Genomic DNA, 26,594 nt, shown 5'->3' with positions numbered 1-26,594 from the left:
TTAATAAAATTTCAGAGTTTTCAATTCAGTCTTTACATTTATTTTGGATCATTAAAGTGATTAAATAAAATAGCACTTATTTAGACACAAAAAATTACAACCAGTCTGAAGAAATCGGAATAATTTTGGTCCTTATTAATTATCAACTGAGGTGAAATCTCATATCACAGGTTTGGAATCAACCATACAAAATGAATTAATTTTAATCAAAATAAAATAATAATATACCTGTTAGTACAAAGATTACAAAATGTAAAAAATATTGTGTTGCACACAGACAAATTGAAAGAACATTATGAAGAAATTAAGCCATATATTGAGCTAAGACCTTCGCTCTGGTATAAAAATCCTATCATAGGTATAGGAACATAAACCATAATAAAAAAGTTCAGAAAATTTTACTCACATACTAATTCCGATATTGATAAAAATAATCGCCCGTTAAATATGGTAACATCTGCGGCACTTACTTATCTAAGGATCACATTTTTAAAAACTATAAACTTACATATAATCACGTCTATATCCCTTGCATGCATTATATGTATGTATAAACGTAACAATACCTTAACAGAAAGGTATATTCAACAAGTATTATAAACAACTTTGGTAATTTTAGGTGAGAAAAAGGCACATTCGACAATTGAAATTTTTTCATTGAGCGATAAGTTATCTAAAACCGACATCTTTCAATTCTTTGTCATTTTGTGAATAAAAAATTACAAAATTAATTTTCAAATATTTTAAAGAGTGATATTGAACAAACTAACAGTAACAAATCACAAAATTAGTTTTATAAAGATAAATTATAATTAAAATTAAATTTAATTACACAAAAATTAACAATTAAAAAAAAACTTACTGGTAAATCAAATCGAGATACAGAATTGAAAATGATAAACATATTTTGACAAAGTCTTTTAATTTTTAAGTAAAAGTAAAGCAAAACGTAACATTAATAGCTCAAGGCTCCAGCACACCAAGAGCGGGTCAGAAACAGCGCAGTTCTAATGCGGGCCCGCACCAAGGTGAAATACAAGTTACTTTCAAAATGAAAAAACTTACTTTCAAAATGAAAAAAGTTACTTTCTAAGTAGTCACATCGCGACGCGGCGGCAGAGCAGTTAGAGCGCAGGCCCGCTATTCAATTTGATCTCGCAATACAAATTGGTGCGGGCCCGCTTTCAGACTGCATTGCTTCTTCTTGTGGTGTGCTAGAGCCTTTATACTTGCAATACCATTATTTTGTTCATGGTATCCCCTTTTCAATAACTCTGCTCAATTGCTTTAAATGATATATATAAATACAAACGTGTACATACATGTTTGTTAATAATTTCTTTGACAGTCTGACATTTAATAATGCTTTAATATCCCTTATAAAAAACTAAAAAGGCGTTTTTTTATTTTAGAGAAAGGTTTACTTTCCTCAATTCGGTAACTTTTTACAATAACACAATGTGTTTGTTTGTCATGACCAGTGTGATTATGGTTCCGTATGTACGGTGACTGAAATCGCGTCGGCTTTCAGGGATTTCTCTATTGCGTCGACGCATGACGCGTGGATTAATGTACCTGGAATCAAATATGTATATATAAAGGTATATATATTGTAATTAATCTTTATTGCCCATCATGGAATATCAATTCAAATTCATTCTTTTATATAGTCACGTCTATATCCCTTGCGGGGTAGACGAAGCCAACGGTCTTGAAGAGACTGTTTGGCTTAATGATATAATTGAGATTAAAACAGTGCCAGGGTGCTGGCCCAACGCCTAAAATAAGAATCCCAAGTTTATAAGCATATCCCTTATTGGCCTTTTACGACGTCAGAGGGAACGAGAACGTGGAGTGATCCTATTCTTTTTTTTGATTAGTGCCGGGAACCACACGACACAACATTATTTTTTTTTAAGTTAAGGTTTGACCAAACTTAAATTCTCTTCTCACCCACCTAAGACAAAATAGGTCAGCATTTTAGTGAACTAGTGAAGTTTTTTTTATTAGTGAACTTTTACTGTAAACAAAGTCCGTGAGCTGATAAACAAATATGGTGACACGATGACGTCTCACCGACGATCCTGGCGGAGTCCACAGTCTTGACCCTGACCACCTGCATCCGCTGGAACTCCAGCTTGTCCCACACGGCCAGCACGGAGCCCGCCAGCACGTGATACGTGCGCTCGCGCAGGCCCCACTGCAACACACGCTTGTTTTAAGAATTTCTATAGTGTCACATCGTTTATTGGTAACTAGCTTCACCCGCACGAATTTAGCGCCATCTACACGCGCGAATTTAGCGCTACCTACAAAATAATACAGGATTTTTCGCAAATCCCACGGATACTATAATTTGTTGGGCAAACCTGAGCTAAAACTGGGAATAGGTGAAATTAACAGTGCAAAGTATTTTTTTTTCATCTTTCATTCATTTGCTTAAGGGAGGTCCCGGGTTCGAATCCCGGCCAGGGCATGCATGATGAGAAAAGAACTTTTTCTGATTGGCCTGGTTCTTGGATTTTTATTTATGTTAAGTATTTATTATAAAATATAGTATCGTTGAGTTAGTATCTCGTAACACAAGTTTCAAAGAACTTACTTCGAGGCTAACTCAATCAGTGTAATTTGTCCCGTATATATTATTTATTTATCTGAATTACCAACGCCAGAAATGTCGTCAAAGTAAACTATATTTTTTTGTGTAATTAATGTTAAGATGATACAGAAGGTGCCCGGCTAAAAAAGTGATGCGATTATAAAATTCAGATAAACAAACTCTTCAGCTTTATAATATTAGTATAGATACATACATACATATAATCACGTCTATATCCCTTGCGGGGTAGACAGAGCCAACAGTCTTGCAAAGACTGATAGGCCATGTTCACCTATTTGGCTTAATGATAGAATTGAGGTTCAAATAGTGACAGGTTGCTAGCCCATTGCCTAAAAAAGAATTAGTATAGATGATAGGAAAAAAGCTAACCTTGCAGCCAGCGTGACAGGTCCTGAAGAAGGCGTGTGAGCACACAGTTTTCGCCGCCTCATGATTTGTACTCCACAAGGCTCTGGCCCGATCCAGCCAGTCGTTCCCCTGGACCCTGTCGTACTTCCTCTCGATCTCTGACAGTGGCTCGGCGCGTTGAAGACCTGTGCCTGGCCTGGAGTAAAATTAATATGTAGATGGAAGCAACAGCGCCGGAGTGCCGTGCGGTTCCCGGCACCAATAGAAAAAGAATAGGACCACTCCGTTGTCGAAAAAAGAGACTAAGGGATAGGCTTATAAACTTGTTTGTAACAAGGTTTTGATTCGTTGCTTGTTGGTGCTAATTTCGTCATCTTTTTTGTAGATGGTGCTAAATTCACGCTTGCAAAGCTGTGGGTAGTTTTATAATAAATTATATTTCGATTTGAACCTAAATCAAAATTCAGTACATTCTTTACATACATAAATCTATTTAAAATTGCACATTCATAAAAAAGTAGTAGTAGTATTCTTGAGGGCATCAATGATGCCTAAAATAACTATTGCACGCGGACGAAGTCGCGGGCAACAGCTAGCAATGAACAAAAATTAATTGAATTTGCATTGTCCTCTAGAACTAACCTGTATATCTGCGATTTGCCCTGGTCGGCCACGTACAACAAAATGTTGCGGCGTCCCCCGCAGCTCGTCTTCGCCACGTAGAACGTGCCGGAACAAGCTGAATGCTTACGCAAAGCCGAATCCCAGTCCATGCCGCGCTGTGAGAAAAAATCGTGAATTTATATTTATTTAGACTGACCAAGTTCAGCGGCTTAATGATGGAATTGAGATTCTTATAGTGACAGGTTGCTAGTTTAGCCCATCTGCCTATTCCATAAGGGATAAAAAATAAAAAAAATGTATTAAATATTTTTTTTTGCGATTCGACAATATAAAGGTAATCACATTTTAGCCTTATCTTAATTTATCTTATCAGTTTGACCACCGAGCTCCGCCACTGATTTATAAGCTGTGCATAATACATAATATAATAACATATAAGCTACTTTTTATCCCGGAGTTCCCGCGAGATTGATTGTTAAGTTACGATAATTGCCACGCGGACGAAGTTGCGGTAATATGTAAATAAATAAAGTGTATATTTATTTATTACTAGCTGTGCCCGCGACATCGTCCGCGTGTAATACTTATTTTGGGCATCATTGATCCCTCAAGGATGAATCATTTTCCCCGTTTCTTTTTTCACATATTCCGTGGTCTATTCAATGCAAAATTTTTCAATTCGTACCAGTAGTTCCTGAGATTAGCGCGTTCAAAGAAACAAACAAACAAACCCTTCAGCTTTATAATATTAGTATAGATTACTCAGTAAAGTTCCACGATATATATAATACCGGTACCGACATCGACCCTGAGCGCGTGCAGCGTCACCGCGGCGGCGCCCGCGGCCAGCCTCCGCAGCACGCGCACGGCGCGCGCGCAGCGGGCCCTGCGCACGTCCACGATGCCCTGCTCGTATGTCCCAGATTTGCGAGCTGTTGGCAACCAATTATTCATTCATTGATATAGTCACGACTATAGCCCTTGCGGAGTCTTGAAAGACTGATAGGCCACATTCAGCTGAATGATAGAATTGAGATTCTAATAACGACAGGTTGCTAGCCCATCCCCTAAATGAAGAAAGTTTATCCTATAGTCGCCTTTTACGACGTCTATGGAAAATAGATGGAGTGGTCTTATTATTTTTAATATTTCTGCCGGGAACCACACGCCACCAAATAATGTTACATGATTTAGAAAATAAGTTATTTAAACATGCAAAGAAATTTTCGTTTGCTACAATGCTGAATCGGACAGTTTGTGAAGGTAGACAGGAGAAGAGGTCTTTGCCCGGTAGTGGGATACAAATCAGAATATGAAAAAATTAAAAAAAGGGGATTGCTAACATTATGTACACATCATTGGTTATTTTAAATTGTGACGGTCATAAAAAAATGAATAAGAACTGGTAGCACTGGTTAAAGTTTTAAATTTGGAATGTTTTCTATGATTTCAAATTAGCAGTATCACTGGCCGCACAGAAAATTATTATATTTCTTAACTTTTTTATATTATTCTAAATTGGAATGCTCCGAGGTTTTTTTATCAGAAACATTTTGGCGGCAACCCTTCGTGTATTTTGTTTTAAAACTAACATTAGTTAGACTTTCACAGGTGGCAAGATTAAAAAAAATGCAAGTAATTTGAACTGTCCGAAAAAATCATACATAAATAGGTGAAATTCGTAATTGTTTTCAAGGAATTCGGTAATAGACTACTAATATTCTTTAAACATTTTCTTACCTTACTCTTGTGCCGTGTGGTTCCAAGCACCAATACAAAAGAGAGTATGGGACCACTCCATCTTTTTCCCATGGATGTCGTAAAAGGCGACTAAGGGATAGGCTTATGAAATTGCGATCCTTTTTTTTAGGCGATGGGCTAGCAACCTGTCACTATTTGGATCTCAATTCCATCATTAAGCCGAGCAGCTGAACGTGGCCATTCAGTCTTTTCGGGACTATTGGCTCTGTCTACCCCGTAAGGGATATAGACGTGACTATATGTATGAATGCATTATCTCACCTTCCTCGGTGACCATGTTAAGGTTATCCACGAAGTATTTGAAGAGGCTGTTCTGCAGCGAGACCTTCACGCCCAGGATCCGATTGAGGAATTTAGACATGTTGCAGTTCTCAGCCGTCGCCACGACTTGCTGCAACGATACAAACAAATTAAATAAACATAAAAAAGCTGGTTTGCCGCCACTTGAAAATTGGAACACTTTATATATTAAAAATGGATGTCGTGAAATGCGACTAAGATGAAGTCTGGTGAACTTGGGATTCGTCTTACAGGCGACGGGCTAGCAACTTGTCACTATTTGAATCTCAATTCCACCATACACGTACTACTCTGTTCCGGTCTCTGAAATGATTAGGAGAGCTTCTAGTCGCTCTGCGTTCAAACATGCTAGGAATGGGTTCTTTCTTCGGCAGATCAATAATGGGTCATTCTTATTTGATATTTTATGTATGTATATGTATTAATAATGTATTTTGTATGTTTTATAATGTAGTATATATTGTGCAGTACGCATGTGCACTTTTTTTTTTTATATACGGGACAAATTACACAGATCGAGTCAGCCTCGTAGTAAGTTCGAGACTTGTGACACGAGATACTAACTCGACGATACGATATCTAATAATAAATACTTATATACATAGATAAACATCCAAGACCCAGGCCAATCAGAGAAAGTTCGTTTCTCATCATGCCCTGGCCGGGATTCGAACCCGGGACCTCCGGTAACACAGACAAGCGCACTACCGCTGCGCCACAGAGGCCGTCAACGGCACGTCGGCACTTTAACGCACCACCAACTTAAAGGTTTTCTGTAAACTGGTAGAGAATGCTAAACGGCAATAAGTCCGCCATTTTTTCTTGTGCAATAAAGTTTAAAATAAAGAAATAAATACAGGTGAACGTAGTCTTTTATTGTTTTACAAGAGCTTCCTGGCGGCTCCCCCCCCGGTGAGGGTCGCCTGCCCCCCCACAGACACTCACAGCGAGCGTGTGCCCCCCGCGCCCGGGGTCCACGAGGCCGACGCTCTCCAGCGCGGCCCGCGCTCGCGGCAGGAAGCCGGCCGGCTCCGCTGGCGGCTCCACCCGCCGGTGACCGCCGCGTACTGCGTGCAATACCGCTGTGAGAGCATCTTTACCTGTCAATGTAAATGTTTCGGCTATCAAACTGGCAGCACACAGGTTTGAATTTTTAAATTTGGAATGTTTTCTATGATTTCGAATGAACAGTACTAACACTGGCCGCGCACCGAATTATTTTCAATCTAAACTTTTTAATATTATTCAAAATTGGAATGCTTGCTCTTTTATCAGAAACATTTTGGCGGCAACCCGTCGTGGATTTTGTGCTATATCTAACATTAGTTAGACTTTGACAGATGGCTCGATTAGAAAAAATACAAGTAATTTTGAACTGTCCGAACTCCACCTCCACTGGTGCTTCCACCCGCAGGTAACCGCCGCGTACTGCGTGCATTACGGCTGTTAGAGCGTCTTTACCTGTCAATGTAAATGTTTCGGCTATCAAATAATCCCTTGACTAATTGCAATTTCCCGCCATAAGCCTATCTCTTAGTCGCCTTTACGACATCCGCGAGGAGAGTTGGAGTGGTCCTATTCTTTTTTTCTATTGGTGCCGGGAACCACACGGCACCATGAACTAATACAGATTAATCGCTTCGTGTTAAATCAGCCGGACATCAGTCGGATCATCGTAAGCTCCGGACTCCCGACGGAATAGAGACTAGCGACATGACAAAATCTTATATATAAAATTCTCGTGTCATAATGTTCGTTCCCGTAAGTACCTACTCCTCCGAAACGGCTTGACCGATTCTCATGAAATTTTGTGAGCATATTGAATAGATCTGAGAATCGGTTGATAAGGGTTGTCCACAATATTTATTTATAAATATTTAATATTTATATATTTCAAATTTAATATTTATATGGCAAAACAACGTTTGCTGGGACAGCTAGTTAAATACATGTTACCTTGTCATTATTTGTAAATGAACTACATTCGAGGATAGAAATAAAAACTTACCATATTTGTTATCAATATTGAACTGGCTGAGGTCCCTGGTCTCAGTGGCGCGACGGTCGCCGTGCGTAAGCGCACCGAGTGACTCCAACCTTTTGGCTACGGTTGATGCGAACCTGAACGAACATAAAAATAAGAAGGTCAAAAAATAAACAGTACATACATACATACATATAGATATAAATCTATCATAAAGCCAAACAGTTGAACGTGGCCTATCGCCTATGGCTCTGTCGCGTCCGCGATTATATGAATGAATATGCGAATGATGAGGATTGTATTATAGAGAATGATTTTAGCAACTTAATAAATTCACTTTACCGCCTCTCGCCGGCCAGGTCGGAGATGAGGAAGATGTACTCGGGCGCGTTGACCTGGTTGCTGCGGTGCGTGCGGCCGAACTGCTGCACGGCGCGGTCCGCCGACCACGGCAGCTCCAGCGTTATGTGCACGCGCCGCCGCGTGTTCTGAACTCTAGTCAAAATGTGGAATGTTGCTGGTAGCATCCATTGTCAGTTAAGATTCACTCCTTGCAGAGGTGAGGTGACGTCGCTTCGTGTAAAAATTTGATTTTACAATTTCAGGATCGCGGTCACTGACCTTGGGATCTTCTACAAAGAAAGTTACTCGCAACCGGTACTAACGTCAAGATGAAGAATATTGTTGGTAAACCTAAACCTTTAAAATCAAAGTCATTGAAAACACAATGAGAATAGCGGAACGAGTGTGTGGCGCCCAACGTGGGGCGCCCCACGTTGGGCGCCACAAACTCGTGAATCCTCCAAAAATGTGGCATTTTAGGTAAAACCTTGGATGAGATAATTTAAAAGTTGACAGGACAATCTTTGAAATAACTTGTTTTACAAGTTGTTAAAAGACGTGGGTTTAGCTATACACTCGAGATCCAGCAAGTAGCCGCTAGATGATAGCGAGCTACTTAATTTGGTGAGCGCTAAAGTAGTTCGAAGGTGAAGACCCGGGGGCATTTTATTAGGTATTCTATCTCACCTGATGGTAAATAATTTAATAATACATCGTGGTAATTGCACCTAATTCTTGTTCTATTCAAAGTCATTTTAACATTCCTAAATTGAGGCTGACCAGAGATGAGTTCCACAATTTTTTTTTTAAATTTATACTTTTGTTTTAATTAAAGTCTTAAAAATATAGTAAGTAGATGTTAACTTAGTTAAATTAGTTAAGGTTAGTGAGCTGTTTAATTATTTATAAACAGTAAGGTATTGTTGAATGTTTAGAGATTAATCTTCCTTTTTTATTATATTAATGTTTTGAATCAGCGACGACCTGGAATTGACCATTTGTTTCATATATGTAGCGCTATTTTTTTAATTGGTTATTGGTCTTCCAAATAAATAAATATTAATCGAACTAACCTCCTATCACTCTGCAATGAGATGCCGCTGGACGCCGCCTCCGATATGACCGCGATGAGCTTCTCCCCGGCCATGAACCTCTGCTTCTCCAGGACGTTGAGCGAGTCCAGCGCGCAGTGGGGCTCGCAGCGGCCCTGGTACGCCACCACATCGCGCCCGCCCTCCTTGGTCTTCACCAGCCGGCCCTTGCGCCCTGTCATCTGGCAACATACATACATATGGTCACGTCTATATCCCTTGCGGGGTAGACAGAGCCAACAGTCTTGAAAAGACTGAATGGCCACGTTCAGCTATTTGGCTTAATGATAGAATTGAGATTCAAATAGTGACAGGTTGCTAGCCCATCGCCTAAAATAAGAATCCCAAGTATGTAAGCCTATCCCTTAGTCGCCTTTTACGACATCCATGGCAGAGATGGAGTGGTCCCATTCTTTTTTGTACTGGTGCCGGGAACCACGCGGCACCCGCGGCAGCTAGTGTGATATCTGGGGAATCCAAAATCTTTGCTTGCGCGATTTAGACTCCTCGCTGTTATTGGGTGATAGTATCGCGTGATTGGATGTCCTGAGGCGTAGAGATGTCGCCACTGTGTAATTCTATAGTTACCTCGGCCACTTTCTCGGAGCCGCCCAGCTTGTCTATGAGCTCGTCGAGCATGTTGCGCGGCAGACGTGCGCCCAGCTTGTCTATGCCCTCCAACAGTTCACTCTGGATTTATCACGAGTATAACGCTAAATAGTTGGACAAGATCTTCCGACAGCTGGTGTGATCACTGAGGAACCGCGCGACAGACGATATTGAAAATCTTTGCTTGCGCGATTTAGACTCTTCGCTGTTATTGGCTGATAGTATCACGTGATTGGCCGTTGAGACTTGTGGCGTAGAGATGTCGCCACTGTGTAATACTATAATTACCTCGGCCACTTTCTCGGAGCCGCCCAGCTTGTCTATGAGCTCGTCGAGCATGTTGCGCGGCAGACGTGGGCCCAGCTTGTCTATGCCCTCCAACAGTTCACACTGGATTTCTCTCACATGAGTATAATATTACCACATTTATAAGTTACCCCAATGTACTTGCGTTCAAGTCTAAATTTGTATGGCGCGTAAATTTGAGCGGTTGAACCAATCAATTGTACACGCGAACTGAACTGTCCGCTATTTAGCTACTATATTACGAGCGAGATGGCAAGAGACATTTCGTTTTCGGGTTTTCAGATTTAATGTAGGTACTTGTTTAATACAAGTCTATTCTGCTCTGTAAGCGACTTATAAAAGTGGTAATACTGAAAAGTACTAATTAAGCTGTCAAAATTAATATAAATAATTCGACGAGGTGTAAGTATTATAGTTACCTCGGCCACTTTCTCGGAGCCGCCCAGCTTGTCTATGAGCTCGTCGAGCATGTTGCGCGGCAGACGTGCGCCCAGCTTGTTGTGCAACAGTTCACTCTGGATTTATCACGAGTATAACGCTAAATAGTTGGACAAGATCTTCCGACAGCTGGTGTGATCACTGAGGAACCGCGCGACAGACGATATTGAAAATCTTTGCTTGCGCGATTTAGACTCTTCGCTGTTATTGGCTGATAGTATCACGTGATTGGCCGTTGAGACTTGTGGCGTAGAGATGTCGCCACTGTGTAATACTATAATTCTCTCGGCCACTTTCTCGGAGCCGCCCAGCTTGTCTATGCCCTCCAACAGTTCACTCTGGATTTATCACGAGTATAACACTAAATAGTTGGACAAGGTGTTGTAGCGGGAGCGATGATTCGGGCTCGACCGCCACAAAGGGAAGATCTTCCGCCAGCTGGTGTAATGCCTGAGGAACCGCGCGACAGACGATGTTGTGTCGAAGTTTGTATTTATATACTCCAATCCGCAAAATCATTGCTTGCGCGATTTAGACTCTTCGCTGTGTTGCTTCTGGCTGATAGTATCGCATGATTGGATGTCCTGAGGCATAGAGATGTCGCCACTGTGTAATACTATAGTTACCTCGGCCACTTTCTCGGAGCCGCCCAGCTTGTCTATGAGCTCGTCGAGCATGTTGCGCGGCAGACGTGGGCCCAGCTTGTCTATGCCCTCCAACAGTTCACACTGGATTTCTCTCACATGAGTATAATATTACCACATTTATAAGTTACCCCAATGTACTTGCGTTAAAGTCTAAATTTGTATGGCGCGTAAATTTGAGCGGTTGAACCAATCAATTGTACACGCGAACTGAACTGTCCGCTATTTAGCTACTATATTACGAGCGAGATGGCAAGAGACATTTCGTTTTCGGGTTTTCAGATTTAATGTAGGTACTTGTTTAATACAAGTCTATTCTGCTCTGTCGATTGTTTCCAAAGCGACTTATAGAAGTGGTAATACTGAAAAGTACTAATTAAGCTGTCAAAATTAATATAAATAATTCGACGAGGTGTAAGTATTATAGTTACCTCGGCCACTTTCTCGGAGCCGCCCAGCTTGTCTATGAGCTCGTCGAGCATGTTGCGCGGCAGACGTGCGCCCAGCTTGTCTATGCCCGCCAACAGTTCACACTGGGCTTCTCTCACTGTAAACACACAAACCCACGATCGAGTGATAAAAATTCTGAATTTTACTATTGGAATAGTCATTGCACTAGTAATTTAAATTCAAGAAGTTTATTAGAATAGATTTATCTTCAAAATTGGATACATGGTATCATAAATTGACGTCACATCACTTAAATCTAATTATAACTACTACCGCTTCCAAAGCGCATGTGTAAAAGAAGCGGCGGAACAAACTGCACTGCAGCATTTTCACCGGACGTCAATTTACAAATACAGATCTCTTAAATCTAAATCGTGGACGAATGCACATTGTCTACATTTAAAAAAAAAACATATTCATTAGTATGGGACACTTCATATTACTTAATAATTGTCATGTCTTTTGGTTTCACAAAATTGGTTGACGTCAAATTAATTACTTTGTTTATTACTAATACAACGAACATCCTCATAATTGCTTAAACCAGAATTCCAAGAACTCTCTTCCTTTAGTCCCGGTTGCATCCTCATCACTGGAGAGGAGCCCAGGGTATGCCATTGACCATGGATCCTGGATTGGGTGGATTCCTATTCTTTTTATATTGGTGCCGGGAAAAATACAAAAGCATACATCGTTTCGCGACCGAAGCGTTGGACACACGCTTTTTGGTTCCAGGGAACTGTGTCTCAACCAGATTCTTGAACACGCCCCTGTAGACAAAACACATTATTGTTTACCACGTTATTGTTCAGGACATCGTTCTCGTGGAAATTTACCGAAATTAAACAAACAACACACACACATATATAATCACGTCTATATCCCTTGCAGGGTAGACAAAGCCAACAGTAGTGAAAAGACTGACAGGCCACGTTCAGCTAATATAAAAAACATGTTCCTTTTAAATTTCAAACGCAAACCACGGATTCTCCAAAGGACTCCGTGACCTTCTCCCGTGCTCTGCCGATCACCGCGCCGCTCCCTTGCTCGGCCGCTACGCCAGAGGACAGAGGGACTCACTGCGCCGTGCTGAGGAACTCCGCGAGCTCGTGCTCTTGCTGCTCGAGCTGCTGCAGCGTGCGAGCTTCTCCCGTGCTCTGCAGCCCGATCACTGCGCAGTTCCCTTGCTCTACCGCTTTCAGGGCCGTTTCTACGGCTTTGTCCACCTGGGTTTTAACAGAAACTTGTATTGCGAAGATAGGTTTATCAAGAGAAAAAGTATGAACCAGTATATAAAATTCTTCCTGGTAAAGGGTCAGGTCAAGAGTACCCGAAACAGCCGAGCTTGCATGAAGATTTATGAATGTGGATGAAGCGAAGGAAATATGCAGAGATCGTGGCAAGTGGAAAGAGGTAGTCTCTGCCTACCCCTCCGGGTGAGAGGCGTGGTTTTAAGTATGTATGTATCAAATTCTCGTATTAGACGATGGGCTAGCAAGCAATATTATCTCAATCGCCAGTATCTGCAAAAGTGAATTCTATCGTTGTGACATCGTGTCACTTCCGTCTCCCCGGCGCCCCTCTGCACTGCCCGGGAGCCCTATAAACGCGCCCCGGAGCTTACACATACATACATGCATATGGTCACGTCTATATCCCTTGCCGGGCAGACAGAGCCAACAGTCTTGAAAAGACTTAATGGCCACAGCTATTTGGCTTAATGATAGAATTGAGATTCAAATAGTAAGAGGTTGCTAGCCCATCGCCCAAAAAAAGAATCCCAAGTTTGTAAGCCTATCCCTTAGTCGCCTTTTACGACATCCATGGGAAAGAGATAGAGCGGTCCTCACACTTACACTCTTAGTGGAGGCAGAGACTACATCTTTCCACTTGCTATTATCTCTGCATACTTCCCTCGCTTCATCCACATTCATAACCCACTTCATGCAAGCTCGGCGATTTCGGGCACTCTTAACCTGACCCTTTACCAGGACGTCCTTAATTTGATCAAGATACGTTCGTCTAAGTCTCCCCACTCCGACCTTTCCCTCCACACTCTCCTTGTATATATGCTTAGTCAAGATATGTGAAATGTAACCAATTTTATAAATGTACCTTGACAGCTATGCAGAGGTATTTAAAGAACCTCTGGTGCGCGCCCCAGAACTGGGCCCACATTGTTTTCCTGATCTTCGGATCCTCTTCTTCCACGGTGAAGTACAGGTCCAACCCTCGTTTGAACTCGTTCTTACTTCTCACCCACTGGTGTGATAGGGATATATACTATGTTAAAACCATTAAAGTTTTTTTTTAAGTAAATCTTAGGATTAGTCAAGTAAAGTGTCCTTAAAATGCATGATGTGTGGTTTAAGGCGCTTTAGAATAGCCACTCCATATCTTTCCCACGTATAAGGTGACTAAGGGATATGCTTCCAAAATTGGGATTCCCCTTGTAGGCGATAGGCTAGCAACCTGTCACTATTTTAATCTCAATTCTATCATGAAGCTATACAGCTGAACGTGGCCTTTCAGTATTATCGAGTCTGTTGGCTCTGTCTACCCCGCAAGGGATGTAGACTCCAGTCTATGTATGTTCCTCCAATCGGATACATACATATAGTCAACTATATGTATGTATCCGATTGGAGGAACAGGTTCAAATTCAACTAGGACTATATACCAAAGACTCTTTCCTGAATTATGTACATTAGTTTGAGTGCAAACTGATGCTCTTACGCCGAGGAAAACATTCACATTTCTGAATGTGTAACCATGATCCAATATGAGTTAGGTTCCCCTGCATAGATTGCTCGCTGACGGGGATTTTCGTGTAATAGACCCAATTATATTCTGTCAGATCCAATGGTTGACTGGTAGATAATGCTTCCAGCATTAAGTCCGCTAATTGTGCTATACATTTGTATTTTGTGTGCAATAAAGTTTAAATAAATAAATAATAACCTGACTTACTCAATCCAAGAGCATGATCCTAGAAGATCATGATCCTAGGTCCCCTTTTGAAAGCACCATGCGGAAGTAAAAGCACCAGGAGGAACAATACTCACCAAAGTGACAGAGTCGTCGTAGACCTTCATCAGGTCGTCTCCGAGAGGCACCTCCTCTATGCGGAATGTGACGCCGCGGAACGAGAGCTGCCTCGCGATGTACATGCCCCGCAGCTTCATGTCCATGGCCACGATCTCCATGGCACCCACGCCCCTGGGGAAAAGGTGAGAGGAATACATTAGTGCCGTGTGGTTCCCGGCACCAACCGGACAAAAAAGAATGGGACCACTCCATCTCTTTCCCATGGATGTCGTAAAAGGCGACTAAGGGATAGGCTTACATACTTGGGATTCTTTTTTAGGCGATGGGCTAGCCAACCTGTCACTATTTGAATCTCAATTCTATCTTAAAGCCAAATAGCTGAACGTGGTCTACCCCGCGAGGGATACAGACGTGATTATATGTATGTATACAATTGAAAAATAAAAAACGACCTTGATTAAGTCCGGGAAAGTCGGGAAATCATTAAGACAAATAGCTGAACGTGGCCATTCAGTCTTTTCAAGACTGTTGGCTCTGTCTATCCCGCAAGGGATATAGACGTGATCATATGTATGTACGTATGTACGATTTCAAGTAATGTGGAAAATTTCGTTGGTATAATAACGTTCTTAATTGTGTGACACTGTTATTTCATCATGTTTTGAGCACATAAGATAATACAATACATACATAAGTATAGTCACGTCTTTATCACTTACGAATTAGACAGAGCCAAATAAAGTTTATGACATATAGTCACTAGAAAATAGCAAGAATCGTTAATTGATCAATTTTCTAGGTAGTTGATCAAATTTCGAAATATATCAAACGGTATTTGAAATGTATTATTTAACGCAATGAATTTTAAGCCTTTTGTTTATGTCTTTTCAAGACTGTTGGCTCTATCTACCCCGCAAGGGATATAGACGTGACCATATGTATGTATGTATGTATGAATTTTAAGCTAATTGGTCAACGTACAGTCCCTGGAAGCAATTTAATAATTTACGATTTTGACACAAGTAAAATCATCCACAAATGGGCCAATCACACTGTTCTATGATTGGTATATATTCTATATATATATGTAAGTATATTACCCTTTCTCCACCACCTTGATGAAATCACAGAAAGTCGGGAACGCGGTGCCTTCCCCCCACAGCCCCAACCTGACCATGTACGCCATGTTCTTGGGCTCAGTGGCGCCGGTGGCGGAAGCGTAAACTAATCGAGCTTTGGGCAGCTTCTCCTGGAGCTTGTACACGCTGAGGCCAGTCTTCGTGGGCTTGCCTTTGCCACCAGGCGGGCAAAGGTTCTTGGCACGATGGCATTCGTCAAGAACGATCTGAGTCGCGTTAAGGAGTTGCGTGGAATTAATCTGAACTAAGTATTCTCTCGCCCACATTTCTTTCTTTTAATTTGGATAGTTGACGTTGTTGAAGAAAATGCTGCAGTGCAGTTTGTTGCCGCTTCTTCTGCACTGACTGCTTTGGAAGTGGCGGTAAAGTTAGTTTTAAGTAATTTATTTGACGTCAGCCAATGTTGTGAAAGCAAAAGATGTGACAATTATTAAGTGACATGAAGTTTCTTATAATAAAGAATAGAAATACAATTATTAAGTGACATGAAGTGTCCCATAATAAAGAATAAACATTTTGAATTTTGTGGCAAATATATGTATGTAGAAATAAATAAATAAATAAATCCTATTATTGCAATGAAAAAAAAAACCAATGAAATCTCAATTTTCAACCAAAAAAAAAAACATCAGATTTAAAAAGGATACGACCCCGTCGAAGTGATCCCCGCACCACTCCAAGAGCTGGTCTATCCTCAGCCTCGTGACCTTCCCGGCTCGTCCTCGGCTGCTGAGAGCTGAGTACGTCATGAACATCACGCCTTGTGACAGCTCCGGTTGGTGTGACAGCTGAACGTATTTGTACTGGAGAGTATACCAAACTATATACCTATGTTGACTAAGCAGATATACAAGGAGAGTGTGGAGGGCAAGGTCGGAGTGGGAAGACCGAGACGAACGTATCTTGATCAAATTAAGGACGTCCTGGTAAAGGGTCAGGTCAAGAGTACCCGAAACCGCCGAGCTCGCATGAAGAGAGTTATGAATGTGGATGAAGCGAAGGAAGTATGCAGAGATCGTGGCAAGTGGAAAGAGGTAGTCTCTGCCTACCCCTTCCCGGCACCAATACAAAAAAGAATAGGACCACTCCATCTCTTTTCCATGGATGTCGTAAAAGGCGACTTAGGGATAGGCTTACAAACTTGGGATTCTTTTTTAGGCGATGGGCTAGCAACCTGTCACTATTTGAATCTCAATTCTATCATTAAGCCAAATAGCTGAACGTGGCCATTCAGTCTTTTCAAGACTGTTGGCTCTGTCTACCCCGCAAGGGATATAGACGTGACCATATGTATGTATATACCTATACACACTCATCAGAGATCAGCTCAAGAGTGCCCATCTGATCACTTTCTTCCACGCAGCCATTTCTCAGGTTTTTGCCTATCTTATATATCTAGTCTAGGTTCGATTTAGGTCTATCCTTTGGATTTCGAAGACTAGACGATAGTCGCCCTGTGTAAAAACCAATAACCTCTGATGACGTAGGTTATCAGCAATTTATCATGGTCTCTGAAACAACTTCTTCCTCCTGGTTTTATTCCCGGTTGCATCCTCACCACTCTGGAGAGGAGCCCGGGGTATGCCTTTGACCATGGATCCTGGATTGGGTGAGTCAGGTTTTTACACGAAGCAACTCCCGTCTGGCCTCCGCAACCTTTGCAGGTAAACCTTACCCGTATCGGATCGATGGTAACACATCCAGTTTTCTGAATATGCAGGTTTCCTCACGATGTTTTTGCTCACGGTAAGAACATCGGTTAGCATTCAAACAAATGTACATAACTTTGAAAATAGTCATTGGCACATGGGATTTGAACCTGTGCCTTTCTGCGCACACGCATTTTAACCAGTCACCTTACCGATTCGACCATCGCTCGACGGTCTCTGAAGCAACATAGCTAGGGAAATCGTAATTTTGATGACTCACATCCTTCAGGGAGTGTACTTTGATATCTTCGGCCCCGATGTCGCTCAGGTCTCGCTCGGCGTCCAGCTTCAGGTCGTTGGAGATGGAGACCCAGATGGCTCGCTTCCTGCCACGCAGCCAGTTCTCCAGGATCACACCGGCTACTGTACGGCCTTTGCCTACTCCGGCACCGTCCCCTGGAGAAAATATATATATGAGTGACGCAAACAGAAAAATTAGAAAAAAAAAAACAAGTGAATGATGGTTAACGAAGCACAAATACGTGCGCAAATAGCTGTATAAATTTGAATTTGGAATTCCAAACCAAAGAGTAGAAATTTGCGATTAAAGTGGCTAGTAGTACAACAAAACGCCAATTTCATAATTATATAAAAAGACCTAATATGTGAACAAGATTCGATAGTCACTCACTAGAGATGCGCCGAGTAACACTTTCGCGAGTAACGAGTACCAAGTTTTATTCGGCTCAATTTTTTTTTTTACCGAGTACTCGTACTATCTCTTCTATCAAATACCCATTTTGCGTGTGTTAACAAGTACAAACATGTTCGCGCCGATAGAGAAGCCGGCTCGCATTGGTACACCCCTCACTGCGCCCGCGTCTTTCAACTACCAGTCGCTTGATCGTTAGCAAACGAGTAATTCACGTTGCGCGTCATACTAATTGTAAAGTTTTTAATTAACGATTTACTGGGTGTAGTAGGTATACTTAATTATATCTACCTAAATATATTGCATACAAACCGAGTTATGTGCCGTGTGGTTCCCGGCACCAATACAAAAAAGAATAGGACCACTCCATCTCTTTCCCATGGATGTCGTAAAAGGCGACTAAGGGATAGGCTTATAAACTTGGGATTCTTTTTTAGGCGATGGGCTAGCAACCTGTCACTATTTGAATCTCAATTCTATCATTAAGCCAAATAGCTGAACGTGGCCATTCAGTCTATTCGAGAATGTTGGCTCTGTCTATCTCGCAAGGGATATAGACGCGACCATATGTATGTATGTATGTAAACCGAGTTATTCGGCCGAGTACGAGTATTAAAAAAACCCGTCGAGTACCGAGTATCAACCGAGTACTCGGCCCATCCCTAGCACTCACCAATGAGGAACCCCGCCCTGGATCCGTCCGGCAGCATGTGATCATGCGCTTGAGAGCTGTACACCACCGCTTCCAGCTGCAAAGCGGACAGCTTCCCCTGCTTTATGGTCTCCTCTGGCAGGACCAGCTGGTGTGTGATGTCTGTGGGTTCCACCGACGCCAGGGATGCGGTCTCCACGACCGGATCTGGGTGCTGGCAGCCTAGTTTTACTGGTATATAGAAAATATAAATACAAAATATGTAAATAACAACATCGAACTTCAACGAACATTTAAAAAAAATTGCCCAAATTGGTCGAGGCGTTGTTTAATTATGTGCCCACCAACACATTTTGCGATTCATTTTTGTGTTATAGATCCTACTAATATTATAAATGCGAAAGTGAGTATGTGAGGGTGTCAGTATGGATGTTTGTTACTCTTTCACGCAAATATTACTCAACCGATTACTTTTTATCCCGGAGTTCCCGCGGTATTGATTTCACGCAGACGAAGTCGCGGGCGGCCTCTAGTATAGACTATGCGCGCAGTTCCGTTCGGTTAAACGTACAATCTAATCTCGCCTGTCTAACAGAAAATAGCTGTAAGTTTCAATAGATGATTTGACATACATACATATTATAGTCACGTCTATATCCCTTACAGGGTAGACAGAGCCAATAGTTCCGAAAAGACTGAATGGCCACGTTCAGCTGCTCGGCTTAATGATGGAATTGAGATCCAAATAGTGACAGGTTGCTAGGCTATCGCCTAAAAAAAAGGATCTCAATTTTATAAGCCTATCCATTTAGTCGCCTTTTACGACATCCATGGGAAAGAGATGGAGTGGTCCTATTCTTTTTTGCATTGGTGCCGGGAACCACACGGCATGATTTGAGACTTACATTTTAGCGGCATATAGTCGTCATAGACCTCGGCCACCCCGTACTCTTCTTCGTCTTCCTCTAGAGCATTCGGTATCTAAAAATATTACAAATATATTACCGAAATACACCAACATTCATCACGGCCCCTGTGGCGCAGCGGTAGTACGCTTGCCTGTGACACCGGAGGTCCCGGGTTCGAATCCCGACCAGGGCATGACGAGAAACGATCTCTTTCTGATTGGCCCGGGTCTTGGATGTTTATCTACATAAGTATTTATTATAAAATATAGTATCGTTGAGTTAGAGCAATATAATAATAGCTTAAGAACAATATTTCACGTTAACTACATGGCGAGTTGACAAAAATTTTATATACATACATATAGTCACGTCTATAAAGACTAATAGGCCACGTTCAGCTTTTTGGCTTGATGATAGAATTGAAATAGTGACAGGTTGCTAGCCCATCGCCTATAAGAACAATCCCAAGTTCATTAGCCTATCCCTTAGTCGCCTTTTACGACATCCATGGGAAAAATAAGGTCCTATTCTTCTTTTTTATTGTTGCCGGGAACCACACGGCAACAAAAAAATTTATTAGCTATATAAACAGGCTGGTATACCAGGTTACCTTAACTTTGTTAGACTTCTTCTCATCAGACCTTGACGCGGCGCCTGTCACAACCTTGTTGATCTGCCCAAGTAACCCATGTTGCGATTCATCTATTAGACAATAACATACGTGATTTTATGTATGTATATTTATATGTACCAATGTATGTATGTTTTTCGACTTACCTTCACTATACATTTCGCCAAAGCTGTCAAAGCGATGACGCGCTCGCTTGGCCGGCTTCGGGGGCCGATTGGGAACTGGAAATAAATTATTTGCCTTAAATAAACATACATATAATCACGTCTATATCCCTTGCGGGATAGACAGAGCCAGACTGATAGGCCACGTTCAGCTGTTTGGCTTAATGATAGAATCCCAAGTTTATATGCCTATCCCTTAGTCGCCTTTTAAGACATCCATGGGAATGAGACGGAGTGGTCCTATTCTTTTTTTTTTAATTGGTGCCGGGAACCCCTTTAGGGATAAAGAATTGAAATTGACTATTGTTTTTTTATTTTATTCATCCATACATACATACATAAACCACGCCATTTTCCAGGAGGGGTAGGCAGAGACCAAATCTTTCCACTTGCCACGATCCCTGCATACTTCTTTCGCTTCATCCACATTCATAACTCTCTTCATGCAAGCTCGTCGGTTTCTGGTACTCTTTGCAGACCTTTTGCTAGAACGTCTCCAATTTAATCTAAAAATAAAATATATACCTAACAAGACAGTACATCATCTCACCTTTCCGTTTCCTCACCACATTTCCTTCCCCACCACCCTGAGCTGCAGGCCTCGAACTCGAAGGTCTACCCAAAAGTTCAATCAGTGCTCTGTCCAAAGCTTCGCTGCCACAATCATCAGACTCAGAGTGCTCATCATCAGTATTCCACTCGTGACTGTCCAAAATGCCACTAAAGTAATTCGGAGACTTTAAACTCTCATCCGTACTAATACTGATATTGTCTATGGAATCCATAGATAATTTATTGGAACTATGTTTTCCATCGCTTCCGTGACTTTTTGAAATTATATTTCTCCACTCATCTGGATGTGATTTTGGACTGTAGTTGTCATAATTTTCAGTTCCGTTTGAATCTTCATTATTGGATGTCCAATCTGAGAATGAAGGGTATCATAGAATTATTAAGAGCTAGCTTTTGCGCTCAGGCGTGAGAATTCCAGTCAACAAAAGAAGCTTATGACACTCCCGAAGGTTAATTCTAGATTTCTGCCAAATTTCGTGAAAAAAGTTTTTGAGTTTATTCGTAACAAACATACAAAAATACAATTTTTTTTTGTGGCCAAGAACGCACCCGTGTCTTATTTCGCGTAAAACGATAAATCCCGCTGATATCAGTTCCCAGAGATATGTCAGTCATCAGTTTTGGCTGTGCATTGTTATGTCAGTCATCAGTCTCAGTCTCTTTTCTTGAGGTTGTCGTAACCCACAAAAGAATGGAGACTGAGACTGCACTACAGGAACAGTACTTTATTCGCATGTGAAAGGTAACTTAAATTCTTTTTAGCGTATGGTGAAACATATAAAGCATTTCGCGTTTCGCAACAAAAAGTATAATGATTTTATAGACTTAATAAAATTTCTGAAGCTACTGGAACATTTGACAATAAATGTGTACGAACCTAAAATCTGAGTCCGTAAAATTTTTTTTGTCTCTTTCGCACATTTGAAGTTTTTGCTAGAACTCACCAGGTAGAGGCAGAGACGGCAAATCATCGGTAGTATAGCACACTGTGTTATCTGAATCGTAGTCTGAATCAATATCTGTAACATTAAATAAAATATGAGGTATCATTGGTAATCCATACAGCTGAACGTGGCCTTTCAGTCTTTACGAGACTGTTGGCTCTATCTATCCCGCAAGAGGTATAGACGTGACGTGACGTGATATGTATACATTTACGAGGCATCACTTTGTCAAGTAATTCGTGCATAGGAATATTTTACGTGTATAATATAAGGGAGAGAAAATTAATGCTTTATACTATTTATAAATACATACATATAATATAATAAATACATATATACATACCATCACGCCTATTTTCCATTGGGGTAGGCAGAGACTATAGATTTCCACTTATAAATATATATAAATATAAATAATCGTAGCAACGATTAGAGAGACAAAGGTAAGAGAGAGATAGCATACATACATAAAATCGCGCATTTTTCCCGGAGGAAAGATAGCACATAAAGAACAAAACAATATCATCGTATTTCTTACCATTTTTCTGATGATCGTCTTCAAATTTTTCAGGCATCTGAAAAACATGACTTCATTAACCATTAATTATAAAATTTCCAGAGTTTCCAAAGTTATGTACATTAGTTTAAATACTAACCGATGCTCTTACGATGAGGGAAAACATCGCAAAGAAACCTGCACATTCAGGAAACTGAATGTGTAACCACGATCGATCTAATACTATTGCGGAGGTCAGATGAGAGTCGCTTCGTGTAAAAACCTGACTGTGGGTGAGTCCAGGATCCATGGTCAAAGGCTTCCCCCGGGCTCCTCTCCAGAGTGTTGAGGATGCAACCAGGACTAAAAGTCAGGAGGAAGAAGTTTGCACAGGTATTATATTTGCCCATTCCATCCCATGGGTATGCCTATCTGATAAACTTTGAAATGATGGAAGAAGATTTAAAACGAGAAAACTTTATTTTAATAGACGCACAGGTCACAGAGTAAAGAGAGCAGTGAGTAAGTGAATGAATTTATGATTCTATAAAGGCGCGAAGTTTGAATTATATTTAACACTATCCTCTCTCATATTTGCGTGTGCCCAGTTGCACCCTCCACATACATACATATGGTCACGTCTATATCCCTTGTGGGGTATACCGAGCCAACAGTCTTGAAAAGACTGAATGTCCACGTTCAGCTATTTGGCTTAATGATAGAATTGAGATTCAAATAGTGACAGTTTGCTAGCCCATCGCTAAAAAAAAGAATCCCAAGTTTGTAAGCCTATCCCTTAGTCGCCTTTTACGACATCTGTGAGAAAGAGGTGGAGTGGTCCTATTCTTTTTTGTATTGGTGTCGGGAACCACACGGTCGGATGTAGCGAGCGCGTAGATAGTTAAGCAGCAACCGAGCCCGGCTGAGCGGTGCCTCTGCGCCCGCGCATCTCGCCGAGCGCACAGCGCCTCCTCCGCGACTCGCGCGCCGGCAATCAGTCGAGATCGCGTTCGCTGCGCGCTACGTTTATGCATCCCATCATAAGACCCTTACACTGGCGCCCAACGTGGGGCTATACATTGTAGTTTCATTTTGTCTTACCTGATCTTGTATCATTGGATCAGGGAGTATCTTATCCGCAGACCCGTTTAAAATTGGAGGAATTATCTGGTCGATGTTCTGCAGTGGAGTACAGTCCAAAGGTAAAGTCTCCATCACTGAAAAAAAGTAATTATAATATTAATAATAAAATCTGACAAAAAATTGGCAATATGTTTATTTTTTTAATCTTCTCAGCCCAGCTTGAATTATGTTCACATCTAGTTGCCTGAATGTGTAGGATTCCTTGCGATATTTCGCTCACTCTACGAAAACTTGTAAGCTAAACATTTTTTAAATAGTTTTATTTGAACTCTTTGAAATCTTTGAATCTATTTGAAATAATATAAAAACATACCAACAAATATGAAGATCAATGCTTATATAATACTGTCTATCACAATCACGTGCATTATGTAATTAAATATTGTTTATAAACAATAATAAAAACACAAACAATAATTTCATACCAGGTTTTTCCTTCTCATCTTCATTATTATCAGGCATCTGGAATAAAAAATAAATAAAGCTGTTTTATTAATTAAATTACTTTAATAGTGGGGTGTTCTATGTGTTTGATAGTGTGGTGTATGGCAATTATAGAAAAAAAATATTTAAGCTTTCGCTCGATACACATTATTTAATAATTTATTTATATTTATTTAGGTACATACATATACTATACATACATACATATGATCTCGTCTATATCCCTTGTGGGGTAGACAAAGCCAACAGTCTTAAAAAGACTGATAGACTGATAGTACCGTGTGGTTCCTGGCACCAGTACAAAAAAAAAAGAACCACTCCATCTCTTTCCCATGGATGTCGTAAAAGGCGACTAAGGGACAGGCAACAAACTTGGGATTCTTTTTTTAGGTGAGGGGCTAGCAACCTGTCACTATTTGAATCTCAACTCTATCATGAAGCCAAATAGCTGAATGTGGCCTATCAGTCTTTTCTTTAGGTGATGGCAGATAATATTTATCAGGATCAGTATGCCATGAAATTACATTATTTAAGATGTCAGCATGGAAAAGGTCCTATTGATAATACATAATGACTACATAGCTCAAACGTTAAAGTCTATTGTTGATATCCCAGTTCATTGAAAAAGAGTTGCCAGTTAATTACAGAACTACCTGGTCTTGTGGTATTGGATCCTCAGGCAGCATCTGATCTGCCGCATTCAAGTTTCTAGGCAATATCTGATTGATGTCCTGTAACGGAGCACGGTTGACGACTGGACTCTCCGAACTGTCTATATTTGAAATATAAATAAACTATTAAAATATTTTTGTGATTTCCATATAACATGTATCCTGTCATGGGCCTGCTGGTAGAAATTTCTCTAGAAATAAGTAGTGCCCTTGTACTGAATTTCTCTCTATTTTAAGTTTTATTCTTATTTTCCTTGATGTACACACTATGTACATACATGTGTGTACAATACAATATGTCGGCGCTATCGACAGTAAGAAAGTAAGGGTGTGAAAAACATAACAGAATTAGATACTGGACACAAAAACAATCGAATCTTAAAAAAATAACCAAGACTTATTAGGAGAACTGTTTGAGTTACCATTTGACTTTTTGGGAACTCTCTTGTGTTCCAAAGTCCCTTAACTCTTCTTCAATTCTCTGTTTCTTCATTTGCAATTTTAATTTCTGTCTTGCCTTTGCCTCTTTCAACTCCCTTTTCTTCCTCTTCATCTCTTCTTTTAACTCTAATCTCAATCTCCTATCATTCTCTTTCCTCTCCTTTTTTTCTATGGCCTGCATTTTTTTCTTTGACCGTGTTTCCATTTTTGTTTGATTGTCTATGGTTTTAATGATTCTTAAGTTTGATTATTATATCTGTCCATTGGTACAAAAACAAATAACTTATTTTTAATGAAAGAAGTAGCTCTCTTTGTTTTAACGAGACCTTGAGAGATTGAAAGGTAATGAAAAATAGTTAAATTCGCATCCTAAATTTAAACAAAATAGGTATTGAGTTGGCAAAGAATGTGGATTCCAGGTCTCTCTTACAATATATAAAAATATTGGAGAATAGACTGCTATTAATAATCTATAATATAAAAATGAATCGCTAAATGTGTTGGTCGGTTGGTTGCGCATAACTCAAGAACGCCTGGACCAATTTGGCCAATTCTTTTTTTTTTATATTCGTCGAAGCTCAAGGATGGTTTTTACGGCGAAAAAAATACCAAATAACTGCATGAAAAACCTAAAAAACAGTCCTTTTCTTTATCCCATATAAACGTTTTCTAACTAATACGTACAGTTAATTTGAGCTTTATTACTAATGTATAAAGTTCACTGTTGTCTAAGCAATGTAGGTCTAATAGATAGAAACAAAAAACTGTCATATTACAAATCTATTTGACAGAACGAAGTCTGTCGGGTCCGCTAGTATGATATAAGCTCAGACAGCATGGCCTTTTTCCAGGAGGAATAGCTTTCAGTATCTTTCCATGATACCTGCATGCTTCTTTTGCTTAATCTTCATTCTATATTCATCACTTTTGTCAGATATAGTGGCGACTATGTTTAACCGGTCGCAGGGACCACTTGTCACCTATTAAATGATTTTAGTGGACATTGCTAACTATTTTTTTACGATTTTGGCCTAAAAATAGTTGTATATTCCAGAAGAGCAGACTTGTCTGGAGTAAACCATAACATTGATGTGCGGTAAATTGCATGTTAGTGTTAAGGAATTTATTTAGAAGGTTAGGTGTAAAAATCATGCGCCTCTATCTCTCGGCTATCCTGTACTCCTCTACATAATTATGTTTTAAATGAGACAAAAAGACCTACGTGCCTACCTTGCTCCTTAAATAGACTCCTAAGCAACTGGATGTAGGTAAGCCTTGAATATAATGTTTTAGAGTGAAAATTAAAGAAAATACACCTGCTTTCTAGCTACAAATTACTTCTTTTCTTTCCCCAGGCGATCAGGCATGCGGACGATAGACCAAAACAAACCAGGCAGGCGGCAAAAACGAGCGTAAAATTGAACAATTCAAAAACATTTCATCAAGCAAACAGTGACAGCGG

At 40.6% G+C, this 26,594-nt stretch overlaps 1 protein-coding gene across 1 annotated transcript; it reads right to left on the bottom strand.

Moving 5' to 3' along the window:
• LOC106138525 (protein strawberry notch homolog 1) lies at positions 1 to 26,569 on the bottom strand. Its single transcript, XM_060950856.1, has 34 exons — positions 26,363 to 26,569; positions 24,674 to 24,792; positions 24,002 to 24,038; positions 23,535 to 23,650; positions 22,476 to 22,512; positions 21,938 to 22,012; positions 20,971 to 21,345; positions 20,403 to 20,477; positions 20,236 to 20,327; positions 19,623 to 19,698; positions 18,739 to 18,948; positions 17,634 to 17,809; positions 16,352 to 16,507; positions 15,666 to 15,910; positions 14,583 to 14,736; positions 13,633 to 13,779; positions 12,598 to 12,743; positions 12,208 to 12,287; positions 11,499 to 11,614; positions 11,050 to 11,151; positions 10,648 to 10,761; positions 10,405 to 10,500; positions 9,968 to 10,069; positions 9,659 to 9,766; positions 9,053 to 9,252; positions 7,980 to 8,132; positions 7,662 to 7,774; positions 6,599 to 6,753; positions 5,615 to 5,744; positions 4,394 to 4,524; positions 3,611 to 3,747; positions 2,990 to 3,164; positions 2,077 to 2,200; positions 1 to 1,575 (listed from the first exon to the last, which is right to left on the bottom strand). Exons 2-34 carry the CDS (start codon positions 24,704 to 24,706, stop codon positions 1,487 to 1,489), a joined length of 4,275 nt encoding a protein of 1,424 aa, XP_060806839.1. The 5' UTR covers positions 24,707 to 24,792; positions 26,363 to 26,569; the 3' UTR covers positions 1 to 1,486.
• Positions 26,570 to 26,594: the final 25 nt, after the last annotated feature.

Source organism: Amyelois transitella, chromosome 22, assembly GCF_032362555.1.
Source record: "Amyelois transitella isolate CPQ chromosome 22, ilAmyTran1.1, whole genome shotgun sequence".
In the NCBI taxonomy this organism is placed as follows: Eukaryota; Metazoa; Arthropoda; class Insecta; order Lepidoptera; family Pyralidae; genus Amyelois; species Amyelois transitella.
Note: the sequence above shows the minus strand (reverse complement) of the source record. Positions and strands in the feature narration are given on the sequence as shown.

Excerpts from the sequence above, each read along its gene's own strand:
- LOC106138525 (XM_060950856.1), bottom strand. The coding sequence starts at position 24,706 with ATGCTGCCTGAGGATCCAATACCACAAGACCAG. Across the intron at positions 14,737-15,665 it reads ATCAAGGTGGTGGAGAAAGG|GGGCGTGGGTGCCATGGAGA; the intron begins GTAATATACTTA and ends CCTTTTCCCCAG. Across the intron at positions 4,525-5,614 it reads TAACATGGTCACCGAGGAAG|CTCGCAAATCTGGGACATAC; the intron begins GTGAGATAATGC and ends GGTTGCCAACAG.